Raw genomic sequence first — 15,388 nt, 5'->3', positions numbered from 1 at the left:
GCTTGTGGTGGTGAAACAGATGAAAGAATGAGTGGAAAAAAAGAACATGTCTACTTACTAGAAGTTTGTAATCTCACCATGGTGGCAATTTTTATTTGACCCAACGCTAGGATGATTTATCAATAATCACAATAGAAAAAGTAAGGAATATGATTTCCGGATTCATGTAACCAGATAACGGGCCAATAAAACAGAATTCGCTTATTAACGCAAAAATAATATCAGGGAAATTGACATGAATGTGAGTGAAATGTTGTAATTTTAAATACCGTATTTTTCAGTATATAAATTGCAGTTTTTTTTCAGAGTTTGGCCGGGGGTACGATTTATACTCTGGAGCAACTAATGTGTGAAATTATTAACACATTAGCGTAAAATATCAAATAATAATATTTATCCCATTCACGTAAGAGATTAGATTTATATCAGCAATCGTCACACACATACTCATTGGATGGATCAACAAAGCATGGGCTTCAGTCACAACCGAAACCATCCTGTTCGGATTCAGAAAGGCTGGAATAATTGGAACTGCAACTGACGATGACTCTGATGTAAGCGACGTACCAATAAAAGAGGAAGCGGCGCATTATCTCCATTTGGAGTTGGCAGAGTTTGTAGCAGCGGCACCAAGGAAGAAGATTTCATCGGATTTATCAATTATGAGTGACAGATTGTTTGGTAAACGTATAGCATGTTCTATATGTTATAGTTATTTGAATGACTTATCATAATATGTTACGTTAACATACCAGGCACGTTTTCAGTTTGTTATTTATGCGTCGTATAACGTACACTTATTCCGCCTGTTGTTCACTATTCTTTATTTATTTTAAATTGTCTTTCAAATGTCTATTCTTGGTGTTGGATTTTATCAATAAATTTCCCCAAAAAATGCGATTTATACTCCAGTACAACTTATATGTTTTTTTCCTTCTTTATTATGCATTTTTGGCCGGTGCCTCTTCTACTCCGGAACAACTTCTAATCTGAAAAATCTGGTAGAAGAGACCTTATTTGAGAAATTAATGTTCCTGTTTGCGCTCCTTCATCCCCGACACACTCAAAGCGCCGGCCGTCCTGAACCTAGCAATGTTAAGACGGCCACTTGAAACAGCGACTAAACTACGAAGCTAAAACTATGAAGAACAATTTATACATCCACAACACATCCCATCTGCTTGTGTTTTTGTGAACAACTTCATCAATCTTACATTAATGTACAAACAGTGGTCGCAACTTGAGAGACTTGGTCTTGTTTTTTTAATGCCTCAATTCTGCTCTTTACTAGTCAAGCTAAGGACAGCAGCACAGCACACTTCCCACCTTCACAATAATAGTCTGGTGCGCCACATCTGGTCTGACTGGGCTAACAAAATAAAGGTTTCAAAAAAGTACTTTACACAAGCATAATGTATTTAAAGCACTTACACAACCATGTGTAGACCTAAAATACTGGTCAAATGTGTCCAAATATGTATTCAACTAAAATTTGACGATTTTTTGACATGTATGGTGGTAAAATAAGTGTTAAAGGTAAAAAGGAATTTCAAAACTGAAAAAACTGAATGTATTTGTTTTTTATTTTGCCATTGTTATTTAATTGTATTGTTATTACTATTGCTATCATTTTACTTTTTGATGTTTATCTGTTACTAATTTATATCCATTTTTTTTAAACTATAATTAAAGTTGAGTTTTGTTGGTAGAATAAATACAATTTTTTTCAAATTAATGAATAACCGTGTATTTAATTGTGATTACTATGGGTGTGGGAAAAAATCGATTCGAATACGAATCGAATTGTTTGTTGTGCGATTCAGAATTGATTCTCATTTTTAAAAAATAGATTATTTTTTTCTTTTAATTTAAATGTTTTTATTTATTTATTTTATTTTATTTTTTTAATCAATTCAACAAACCACTACACAGCAATACCATAACAATGCAATCCAATTCCAAAACCAAACCTGACCCAGCAACACTCAGAACTGCAATAAACAGAGCAATTGACAGGAGACAAACACGACACAGAACAGACCAAAAGTAGTGAAACAAAAATGAATATGATCAACAAAAGTATCAATATTAATTATAATTTCAGCATAGCAGTGATTAAAAATCCCTCACTGACATTATCATCAGACATTTATAAAAATAAAAAAAGAACAATAGTTTCACAGTGGCTTACACTTGCATCGCATCTCATAAGCTTGACAACACACTGTGTCCAATGTTTTCACAAAGATAAAATAAATCATATTTTTGGTTCGTTTAATAGTTAAAACACATTTACATTATTGCAATCAGTTGATAAAACATTGTCCTTTGCAATTATAAAAGTTAAAAAAAAAAAAATCTACTACTCTGCTAGCATGTCAGCAGACTGGGGTAGATCCTGCTGAAATCCTATGTATTGAATGAAAACAGAATAGTTTTGAATCGGAAAAATATTGTTTTTGAATCGAGAGTCAGATCGAATCGAAAAAATGGATATATTATCGAATCGTGACCCCAAGAATCGATATTGAATCGAATCGTGGGACACCCAAAGATTCACAGCCCTAGTGATTACAATTTCAATCAAAAATAATTATTATTTTTGCCATAGTCTTCCAGCCCTACTTTTTCTACAGACGGCATTGTATTTTTTTTTTTTGTAACGCAACAAAAACAGGACAAAGCTTAATTAGAGCCACAAGCCCATTAGTTGCTCTATTGTATCCAAATTAGGCAGCATCGTTTTTAGAAACTCTTTTTAATCAGACCTGTGGGGTCAGGGTTATTTAGACTTGAGCTTGAATAATGAATTTTTTTAAAGTAGAAACTTTACAAATTAGGGTTAAATCTTCATGTTGCCAAACACCATTTGACCCTCTACTTACTTCTCTCCTTTTTAGCTGTTGAGGAGACGGGTGGTGACTCATGGAAATATAGTTTACGGGTAAGTAACTCTTATTAACTTGTAGAATCAGAATCATTGAGTAACAGCCACCATTGTACTTTCTTCACATGTGGATTTCTTGAACTGCAGTCTAATTTATTATCCGTGTCTAGGTGTTGTTAGCCCCACTCCCTAATCATATTAAATGTCCTGAAGGGTTCCCTGTTACAAAGAAGCACATACTCCCACTCGCAGCGTAAACACTTCCTTTTCTTGTTTTGTATTATTATATCAGCAGTGCTGCCCTGTGAGGGGGGGACTATTTTTGTATACTGCAAAGTTTTTAATAAATATAAACTAAACAACTAGTATAGGAGGCAATACGTATATACTATAGTGATACCCCAGGTTATGAGCTCAATTGGTTCCATGACTCAAAACCCTTGTATGTCAAATCAGTGCCACCTAAGGAAATGAAAGAAGACGAGAACAGGGTTTGTATCCTTTGTCACAAATAAAACATTTTTTAAACTTATCTTTTCCCTTTCTGCAGCAAGTGTGATGCGTTACAACATATTTATTATAGATTGCGCGTAGTTTTACTGTTGGTGTAACTTTAGTCCATCCCACTGTATATTATGGCCATATGTATATAGTGGATAATATATCTATGTATCAGTAGGTGGAAATATATTTATATTTATCTAATCATAATTTATTTTACTTTGCATCAGGTTCTAAATAAATATACTGTCTCTATATTTTCTTACACTTTTCATAAAAATGGCGCTTTTTCTTAAGGACATCTTTACTTTTTTACTAATTTATTATTTCATTTTCTATGAAAATAATTTATTTTCAACGGGAGATAACCCTTTTTCCAACAGGTTTTTATTTTTATTTTACTTTTTTTGGAATTTTAAAGATTTCCTGACTACTGATTGTGATTACAGCAACAGGAGTGTTTGCTGGCATCTTTAAACTGCTCTTGGTCCGAATGACAGGCACATATTTGCTGGAAAAAGCGAATTGGAAGAGCTGTTAGCCTCAAGCCAGCGGCTCCTTTTGCAATTCAAAGTGGTTGCCTAGGAGCCAGAAGCAACACGGAAATTAAGCAGCAAGAGTTCGAAGCAGTTTTAAAGTGTTTCTAACCACACACAGTGATCTCAGTTGACGAGCTGACACCTCTAGTTGATCTCTGATGGACGCAAGGTACAGATTTGTTGAAATATTTAGGTAAAAAATGCTGCAGTTTGCTATGAGGAAACCGCCATAAGCAGGCTGCTAAAGCTACGGTATTAAAAGCTAGATCAAATGAGTCTCTGCATACAGGACACAAAGGAAGGCAAGACATTCCATTGGTGTGAAAAATCATAGAAAAGATTAGCTCAGATCACAAAGAAGATATGAGAAGCCTCCAAGAAAGTATATAAAAAGCATCTAAACCCCAAAAAACGAGGAATAAGGTGCTTTGGGACATCAAGACGAATTTGAAGAATCTCTTTAAAGAGCAAACCGATCTCAAAGAATATGTGATGAAGCTCCTTAAGTAAGAAACTGCAATGAGGCAAGAATGGAAGATTCTCCAGGAGGAAAATACTGCAGGTGCATCAGAAAATGAAAGTTCTACAACAAGAGAACATAATTCTGAAGATCATCATAGATTAAATGGTAAATGCATGTACTTGTATAGCGCTTTTCTACCCCTTTTTAAGGAGCCCAAAATCGCTATAACAGTATTTCCACATTTATCCATTCACACACACATTCACACACTGATGGCGGGAGATGCCATGCAAGGCGCTCACCAGGACCCATCAGGAGCAATGGTGAAGTGTCTTGCCCAAGGACACAACCGACGTGACTAGGATGGTAGAAGGTGGGGATTGAACCAGCAACCCTCAAATGGCTGGCACAGCCACTCTACCAACTTCGCCACGCCGTCCCCTAATTACAACGTATTCAACCTATTTTTTGAGAACAGTATTGTTTAATATTGCTGGAGTACATTGTTTACAATTGGAGAAAAGGAGGTTAATTGAATGTGTCAGTAATTGCTAAGGATCGGAAAAGGGGTAAGATTGACTGAGCTTTGCGGCAAGAGAAACTGGAAATTGTGATGTATTTTGTAACTGTACGCATGTTTGAAATAACCTTAAACCATTAACCATAAACTCAAAAACAATTATTAGCCATCAAACCATGTACTGAGAAGACAAAGTAAAATACTGAGGTTGCATATTTTATTACAATTACAAAAAATAACAAAGTACAACTTCTATACATTTATTAACATCCATTAAAACTACAAAAAAATGTGCATGCATATATTTACAAAAAAACTGGTACATTACACGCTATTTACACTGTATATTAAACAGCCAAGTAATTGCTCAAAGATAGACGACAGTGGGCTGGATGTAAGTAAGTAAAATCAAAAGGTGATTTTATGCCTACTTCCCCATTATTCTTAGCCACTGCTCGAGAAACCATTTTTCTATCTGTAACCAGAATGTCTCACACTTAATATTTGTTCACACAGATATCCAATCTACATACATACTTAAAGTCCATGTTAGTAGAAGTATTTCTGCTTCTTATTTTTCATCAGCAGCACTGAAAAATTTTCACTATCGTGCACATCCTACCTTATTAACCTTTGTCACGTCATGCTATGGTGAGGGGAATCGCTCAGGATGCCTCATGGATAGCATGTCACTGTCCGACTATTTCTTCCGTGGTCATGAATTGCAGCTCTTGATTATAAATGACCCAGTATCTTCATCTGTCTAAATAATTGGCTTTTTAGAGGAGTCATCTGCTTTGTAATATTTAGGCACCAGTCTACTGACAAGGCACTAAAAGCAAATGAACTACTACTACTGGAGTCTTATAATATTACTATTACTTTTTGTTAAACAGACATGCTGTTTTACTGTATTCCTTTTTTAAACACATTTTATTTACAGTACCTCACTGCTTACTGCTTCACAAGACCTCAGGAGACAAGACTATATGGGTTTAAAAACGAGGAAAATCTGTGATATTCTTGTAATTCGCCTGTGTCTTTGTGTGTTTTTGCTTAAGCCCTGTACAGAAGTATTATTCTTGGATATTTTCCACAACTACAGCCAGACGCTGACACCAGTGCTTTTGGATATGGTGCAGAATCTCAAAGGTTAGTTAAAAATCTCTTCAAAACAAATTGCTTTTTAAAAACTACTCACCTGCTTACGATGTTTCTCTATACAATATGTAAGCATTTTTTTTCTACTAAAACTCTTATTTGTTTTTTTATGCCGTTTTTCGGAAAACCAAGGCTGAATCCAGTCTCATAGTAAAATTTGGAGTGGCACTATTTATGTGTAGTACATTCTGTTCACTGTTAACATTTGCTAATAAGAGGGTTATTTGAATTAGGAATGGGCATTTAACGGTCAAATAGTGTCCTCTTTTTTCCCAAGTATATTTTTTTCGCATATATGTCTTCATTTCAAAAAGCAATTAGTTCAAAATATGCCTTGTAACACAAGATAAAAACAAAAACTGGCAGAGTGACAGTCAAGCTTGTGGCCAAGTTTGTAAAACTGTTGGCATGTATGTAACTAAAACAAAAAAAGTGTCATCTGACCCAGACATACATATTAATGGAGAAAGAATACAAATTGTCAGCCAAAATAAATATCTTGGGTTAATCCTACATTCAGAGCTTTCCTTTATAGCCCATATTGGCAAATTGTGTAAAATAATGAAGTTTAATCCAGCAAATATTTGTGTAATTCGAAATGTAATGTCAATTGAAACTGCAAAATTGTATTTGCATTTGATGATTTTCAGCCACTTCAACTATTGCCTTACCAGCTGGTCTCAGGCTGGTCAGAGTTAAAAAAAACAACAACATTGGAAATATTTTACAAATAAGAAATTAAAGTTATGGATAAAAAACCTAGGCAAGATCATCAATAAAAAATACAGTATTTTAAACCGGGACAGCCTTCACACATTGGCAGACTTAAAACTGACCTATAAAGCACTGCATGAAATGGCTCTAGATCCTCTGGCAGAGTTCATCAGCCAAAGAAACAGCCGTGAGCGTGTCACTCGATGCTCTGTCAGAGGTGACTGTTATATTCCTCTGCGCAGGAGCACTTTCAGTAAGTCGGCCTGGTCAGTAAGGAGTGCAAATGTGTGGAACTCAGTACCTGAGGAGGAACTGGTCACAACATACAAGGCCTTCACAAAAAAATTTCAAATGTGGCTTATCAACGCCTACAGAGCTAACCACACTAAAAGATGAGCCTGTTTTGATGCTCTGATAAATGTTATGTTGTATTTTATTTTCTATCGCATCATATATGTATTGTGTGCTTTTTTTCTTTTCCTCTCTCTTTCTTTTCTTTTTCTTTTAAGTTGGAATTTTACTGCTTTTTTTTACATCAATGCCAGGGGACTACAGATGAAAACTAGCCCTTTGGATAATTTTGGCTTTTTTAACCATGTGTAAGCACAATTGCATTGTCCTCTGAAATAAACTAATCTTAAGTTTCAATATAAACACACATGCCACAGAAAAAATAATAAAATAGAGGGAAATGTGTGCACAGAGGAATATGAGCATGTCAACCTGGTTGCTGTCAATGTCGCGAATGAAAACACAGTTAAAGTGATGCAGAAATACTTGTGTGCTATTTTCACTATATTGTATGCCAACTTCACTAGGCTTCATTTTAATTTACTCAATGTCCATCGGCAGTGAAGTGACATGAGTCTCTCTCTCTGAGTGTTTAGACCTCCTGCTTCTACACCACTTTCATTGAGCCAATAATTGCTGCTTGGAGGAGCTTTACCACAACAGACATCTGCATTTCCCAGTTGAGACTGGAACAACCGCAACTCTGCTGGTTGCAGCCAAGTGCTACACTACTTTACGCTTCAATTTGAACACAATTATTTCACAAGCAAATGAATCCTCAATAAATCAACTAATTGTTGCCCATTCTTAGTTGCCATCAGAGAGATGTCCCGCTTACTACTAATCGATGCACATGCACAGTATGCCACAGTTTTCCTGCTATTAAAACTGGGTTGTACAAGGCATATAGCCTTCCTGTAAGCCTATACATATTTCATAAAGTAGAAAAGCATATAGGTTCTTTCATGGTGCCTTTAGCGGTCACGGTATATGTAACATTAAATCTATAGCTTTGTCAGCACCCTCGACTCCCCGGTGACAGTGTAGCATTAAAACCTCTCCCCTGTTCAGGAACATTCACACATACACAAATGCCTCTGACTGCCCGAGAACCCTCTGCTCCCCACCCCCCACTTGTGTTGCTGCTGCTGTTTATTTGTTTTGTTCCTGAATTTACATTGTCATTGCACAAGCACTTGTTTTTTGTAAGGTTTGCTTCCGGCCTTGCCTCCCAACGCTGCTTTCATTTTCAAGTGACATGAGTGGAAATGAATTCCACCGAAGCAAGAGCGACAGCAGCTTAGATAATTCGATGGTTGAAAGGAGTCAGCTATTGATTGGAGGGCTCAGTGTACAACAGGGACTATTAGAGGTAGAAAGCAGACCGGTAAAAAAAAGTGACAGAACCTAGAAAAAACAATTTGTGCGAAACGTGACCATAGTCTTCTCGTGATTTTGTCATAAGCTAATGTTGAAACTTTTTCTCAATGTATGTACTACAGCAGTGGTTCTGAAATGGGGGTATGCGTACCCCTGGGGGTACTTGAAGGTACGCCAAGGGGTATGTGAGATTTAAAAAAAAATAAAATACGTTCTAAAAATTGCAACAATTCAAAAATCCTTTATAAATATAATTATTGAATAATACTTCAACAAAATATGAATGTAAGTTCATAAAGTGTTAAAATAAATGCAACAATGCAATATTCAGTGTTGACAGCTAGATTTTTTGTGGACATGTTCCATAAATATTGATGTTAAAGATTTCTTTTTTTGTGAAGAAATGTTTAGAATTAACTTCATGAATCCAGATGGATCTCTATTGCAATCCCCGAAGAGGGCACTTTAAGTTGATGATTACTTCTATGTGTAGAAATCTTTATTTATAATTGAATCACTTGTTTATTTTTCAACACGTTTTTAGTTATTTTTTAGATCTTTGTTTCCAAATAGTTCAAGAAAGATCACTACAATTGAGCAATATTTTGCACTGTTATAAAATTTAATAAATCAGAAACCGATGACATAGTGCTGTATTTTACTTCTGTATCTCTTTTTTTCAACCAAAAAGACTTTGCTCGGATTGGGGGGTACTTGAATTAAAAAAATGTTAACAGGGGGTACATCACTGAAGAAAGGTTGAGAACCACTTTACTACAGGAATCGACTTTTCCTTTGTGTTTCAATGACAATTACATTTTTGTTGGTTATATGGCTGCCAGAAATATCAAGTTGATTCATGTGATTAATCACAAAAAATATTGCATTAAAAAAAGGATAATAAATTAATAACAGACTAATCACAATTTATCTTGACAGTAAATACACCTTTACTATAACCACGGATGGTTACCCAAAAGGCGGCACGGGTTGTTACACGGTCAATGATCTGGTCAATGGAGATTCTGACTGGTGTGCTTCCTGGCAGATTTCATTCCTAAATACACTCGGACTGGACTTTGGATAAAACTGTTATCAAATTTTTAGCAACTAAATGACTTGCATACAAGTAAAAAAATTAAAAAAAATCCCCCGCGACCCCGAAAGGGAATAAGCGGTAGAAATGGATGGATGGATGAATTCTGGAAGAAATTCTGACAAATTGCATGTGTCCAAATATTGTAGTCTTTTGTAAATTATTTAAATGATGCAAGTGAGTAATAGCGTGTGATTAACATATTGCATATGTATGTATATATTATATATGTATGTGTATATGTACATATATAATATATACAGATTATGTATGTATATCAATTAATCGATCAATCAATGTTTATTTATATAGCCCTTAATCACAAATCTCTTAAAAGGCTGCAAAAGCCACAATGACATTCTCGGCTCAGATCCCACATCAGGGCAAGAAAAAACTCAACCCAATGGGCACTGAGAAACCTCATAGGGGACCGTATAGGTGGGAACTAGCGAGAACGACACAAAAAGACGAATGGTCCCTTCGCCCCCCAATCCCAATTTTTATTGAGGATTAAGAGACATTTTTCATCTAAATGGGAATTTATGAACATCCTTGTAGTCTACATCCTATTGACAGCAGACCTTATACAGTAAGTGATGTGGAATTATTTGTTGGCTCTCATAAAGTATGCAGTGAGTAATAATCAGTAGTAAAGAAACAAAAACATTGTGATTTTTTTAAATTAATGATCAAAATTATCATAATACTTAAATATTAAAATGTATTATTATTGTGCTCCTTACTACATTGCATACATATTTACATACAATATATAAATCCTAATGGAGGTATTTGGATGTTTTTTGGGGGGGCTTTATAGGCAGAATAAAACTGCTTCTGTAGGCTCCATTTATTTCATACTTAGAATGCATTAAAAAGAGTACATCCTTCGTCATGTCTCTTATAATGATTGTGAACGATAGGCAAAATTCCACTAAAAGTGTAGTTCCACTTTAGGACTTACATATAATTGTATTATTTTATAATAGAGGTGCAGTTGATTGGAGAGAAACCTATCTAGTAGCTTTGGATATGTGGAACAGTAGCACTTCCATCCATGTTCACATAAATCTACAACGTAAAAAAAATCCAATTTGCTCTAAATTAGAAATTACAATTCAGAAAAATTCACAGAATTACAAAGTGTTAGAAACTAGACATTTATTATCTTAATAAATTAGGAAACTCCAGGGCAGAAAATGGGGACCACTCTGGCTGTGGTGTGTTTTTCAAAGAGTTTTTGTGTCCATTTTATGTAGAGGGTTTTCTAAAAGCATAATGTTGGATGAACAAACACTTGCATAAAGCAAATAATGTGTTCTGTCCCATGTTGATAGTATTACTTCTTACTCATATTAATAGTAATGACCCAAAACCCAAACTAGTCTGTCAAAACAGAACTGCATTACATAAATATCCCAAACTTTTCCAGAGTGTATTTGTAACCAGACGCCTTTCTGAGTGCAATTACTGTGTTTACACCTGAGCACATGAACTGTAACGGAGGGGATAATACGTTTGCATAATAATGTTTGCATTATCGAAACGCAGATCATCAATGAGGAAACAAGTTCTTTCTGGAATGATAGACTTAATGTGTTTGTGTTGCAGGCCCAACAAATGTGTCAGATCCTGTTCAGCTGCTAATGAAGGACGCAGGTAAGCTGAACCGCTTTTCTTTACATTTTCATAGTGATCATAATAGTGTGGAAGGTCACGGTTGCCTGCTAAATGGATACTAGGATCTCAGTTACATAATGACAGTCCTAATAAAAAGAGGACATAATTGATAATGAAGCTGTGCTGTGGGCACTGCAGCAGATAATTGCACTGGTGAACACCAAAGCAGTTTAATATGTCATAAGTAAATAATAACGCTAATTTTAAAAGCTCTTAATAAGAGCTGACATTTATCACCCAGTTGTGTTTTAGTCCTGGCCCACAGTAATAACCTGTCTCTCGCTCTCTTGTGAATCCTATAAGATTTGTTATGTACACATGATGGTGTTGGGTGCTGGTAAACCACAACCATCTGTTCACTTGTCACTGAGGGATTTTAAATGACTGTAAATATACAATATCTTACAACCCCGAGAGACAGCTTTTTATAACTCAAAAGATACATGTCAGCATATAAATTTCCCTTCAGGGATTAGTAAAGTATTTCTGATTCTGAATCTGATAAACACTGGATTCTAGTCCCAAAAAATGGTTAAATATGAACATTGCATCTGTCATATTTTTAATTGTTTGGAAGAAGTCTGTTCAACCAAATGCCATGAGCCATTAAGAGTGTTTCCCCACTTTCTTGACAGTTCCATTTACCTCTCATGAATCGTCACCTTTGGCGGCATTTCAGTGATAACAATCCAAGCGGCTGCTTCAGCACCCTCAGCCCATCCGTCTTGTCTGTCTCTTTGTGCTCAGGCATCTGTTAGTCAGGATGAATAAGAGCAAATGTGACTGAGACACATTGAGGTTCCCAATCTACACAAGACCCCTTTAGGGTCACTTTTTTTTTTCTTTTTTCGGTGAGAGGCACAAACCTGCATGCCACATTCCTGCCGCCATCACTTTGTAGGACATTATTTCGGCGTCATGCTCCCACAGTAGCAGCAGTCCTAAAGTAATCTGCATCCTAAATGCTTCACTGACTGCATGATTTCATCGTTTCCATAAGGTCACCGGCCTTATGGCTGCATCAGCGGCTGTTATTTTAATGGTTGGTGTTAATTTGAATCTTTCGGAGCTGTTTGGATAGTTCTCTGAGAATCATCAATGCGAAGTAACTCTTCCTCACTTCAATCTGCATCTGCACAAATTTGGTACGAGGTCCTAATCTTTACTGCGTTTTGTAGTTCAACCTGAAGCATGCTCTGCAGATGCACGTGACAATGCCAGTGTTAAAATATTTAGGAAAATTGCCACTCAATGGTGCTCCATTTTCCAAATAGGGGCATGGCGCTTTGGCGTGTGCAAGTACACACGGTTGCGACAATCCATCCATCCATCCATTTTTCTATAGCTTATTCCTTTTGGGGTCGCGGGGGGTGCTGGAGCCTTTCTCAGCTACAATCAGGGGGAAGGCGGGCTACACCCTGGACAAGTCGCCACCTCATCGCAGGGCCAACACATATAGACAGACAACATATCCCACATTGATTGGGTTCTGTGTAAACGAAAAAGGTAGTTTATTGCCATGTATTCTGTTATTGTTTTAATATGATATATCTTTGTAAAATAGGCTAGTTAGTGTTTAAGTAGTTATTGGTGTCACACTAAAAAACATCACTACTATATTAACTAATTCATCAAATATACAGTGCATCTGGAAAGTATTCACAGCGCGTCACAGAGAGCCCATCGTTAGTCATAAGTGGATGTCATCATCGGATTCGATGGACAACCAAGAAGAGAGGACATTAGGATTGTTTTACTTTTTTGTTTTTTAATACATTTGCAAAATGAAAGAAAAAACAACACTTTTCACGTTGTCCTTAAAATTTAAAAAAATTCGGTATCTTCTGCAGAGGACAAAAATACATTTATTCCATTCTGGAATGAGGCACATGTGGAAAAAGTTAAGTGCTCACTGTACATGTTAGATCCTAGATCATGACATTTACCACAACCTGATCTTTGTCAAAATTAGTACGTATTCTTATCATCTTACATACAAACTTCTCCAGTAAATATTGAGGTCAGCCAAAACGGTCTCTTGTCCAAACAAAAAAAAACAACATTATCTTGGGAGGAACCTGGTCAGGATGCCCCCCGGACGCTTCCCTGGGGAGGTGTTTTGGGCACGTCAGAACAGTAGCAGGGCACTGGCACGACCCAGGACACTTTGGGCGCACTATATCTCTCAGCTGGCCTGCATGCATCGGGATCTTCCAGGAGGAGCTGGACGAAGAGGCTGGTGGGCGTGAAGCCTGGGCTTCTCTCCTTAGGTTGCTGCCCACGCAGTCCGACCTCGAATAAGCAAAAATGGATGGATGGATGATCTTGGGTTACATTGGACTTTTCTTCGCCTGGGTTTTAATAAGCCCTTGTATTATCCAAGCGAGATATTCGTACTTCACATCACTGGAGTGGCTGTTCAGCAATCATCAATCCTGGTGGACGTGTCAAAGTATCCTTGAACAGGACACTCCAATGCCAGATGCACCTGCTGCTGTTGAGTAGTCAATAAGAATATTCCCTCTGTGTACTGATGAGAGAATGTATTTTTCTTTGTATGGGAGGCACGTTATATTTCTAAGATGCAGACAGGAGTATCTTAAAGTCAAAGTACCAATGATTGTCACACACACTCTTGGTGTGGCGAAATTATTCTCTGCATTTGACCCATCACCCTTGATCACCCCCTGGGAGGTGAGGGCAGCAGTGGGCAGCAGCGGTGCCGCGCCCGGGAATCATTTTTGGTGATTCAACCCCCATTTCCAACCCTTGATGCTGAGTGCCAAGCAGGGAGGTAATGGGTCCCATTTTTATAGTCTTTGGTATGACTCGGCCGGGGTTTGAACTCACAACCTACCAATCTCAGGGCGGACACTCTAACCACTAGGCCACTGATGTAAAATGTTCTGTTATGTTTTCCGTATTTTCTATGGAACATAGTGTTTCCATCATTAAACGCAACATTTTGCCATGTCAAATCAAATTCAGTTGAAATACAGTGCATCCAGAAAGTATTTACAGCGCTTAACTTTTTCCACATTTTATGTCACAGCCTTATTCTAAAATGTAACAGAATATTTTTTTGCCCTCAAGATTCTACACACAATATCCCATAATGACTAGGGATGTATATCGGGAGGAATTAATCGATACTGATATCATTATCGGTATCCCTTTTCGAAACCGGTGTAAATATCGATCGGTACTGTATGTAATTAGTGTAAATACATTTTTTATAACCATTTTTATCATCTTCATTATTTTTGTTTCTTTATTTGTGATTAGTCCAAGTTAGCAGATCCTACGGCCGGGCGATATGGCAACAAAAAAAAAGCAAAAGAAAAAAAAAATCATCCGATCTCAATATCATAATTTTTACTTTGTTTTTTTTACCTGCCAATTTTAAAATATCTGTACGACAGAAAGAAAAACATGGAGTACGTCAACATTTTTATAACATTGTAAGTAAATAAAAAAGTAAACTAAATAAGAAAATGCAAAGAAATATAACAATGTACCAATGAATTAAAGTTTGCCAAATTTGAGAGGTGTTGAGTGTTTTTCAAGTGCACGGTCCCCATAAACATCATGTCTCCCCTTTTTCTCTCAATGACAGAATCTCAGTCACATTACGACAATTTCCGTGACTTTGCACATTTAGATTCTGTTTTTAACGAACTTTGGTTCCGTCCGCGATTCCAATGACAAGTAAATCTATAGTGGTTTACTTCTGCATATGCTTTGACCGTAAGAGGGGTGGTAAAAGGTAGACTGATTGACTGTTCCGCTGTGTCTTTTTTCATGCTTTGCTGTGGCACTTGAATGAATGTGACGGCGACAAATGTGACGGTCAGCTAGATTTAAAAAAGTACCAGATTTTTAACGGTCCTCTTAGGCTGACCCAATTAAGTACAGGTACCAAAATATACCAGCAGTCGGTATACATCCCTAATAAAAACACAGTTTTATAAAGTGAGTCACGTAACAACAGTAAGCATATCTAAACATATCTTGCCTTCGATTGATTGTCCTGTTTATCCATTGGCGTTTTTTTCTGTAGCGTGTTCTACACTTTGTCTATTAGTACCCAGCTTTCTGTCTTATTGTACCCTTTTTCAAATTCTCTGTTAGTTCCATGCTTCTGAAGCCCTTGCCA

At 36.6% G+C, this 15,388-nt stretch overlaps 1 protein-coding gene across 2 annotated transcripts in view; it reads left to right on the top strand.

Moving 5' to 3' along the window:
- Positions 1–15,388, top strand: part of ipo11 (importin 11) — a 240,467-nt gene that overhangs the window by 77,665 nt on the left and 147,414 nt on the right. For both annotated transcript variants that reach the window (XM_061900443.1, XM_061900433.1), the window contains 3 exons: positions 2,901–2,944; positions 5,972–6,062; positions 11,164–11,211. In XM_061900443.1, coding sequence (XP_061756427.1) covers positions 2,901–2,944; positions 5,972–6,062; positions 11,164–11,211 — 183 coding nt within the window. The remainder of the gene's footprint in view (positions 1–2,900; positions 2,945–5,971; positions 6,063–11,163; positions 11,212–15,388) is intronic.

Source organism: Nerophis ophidion, linkage group LG01, assembly GCF_033978795.1.
Source record: "Nerophis ophidion isolate RoL-2023_Sa linkage group LG01, RoL_Noph_v1.0, whole genome shotgun sequence".
Taxonomy (NCBI): domain Eukaryota; kingdom Metazoa; phylum Chordata; class Actinopteri; order Syngnathiformes; family Syngnathidae; genus Nerophis; species Nerophis ophidion.
The sequence above is the reverse complement of the archived record's forward strand: the minus strand, read 5'-3'. Positions and strand labels throughout refer to the sequence as shown.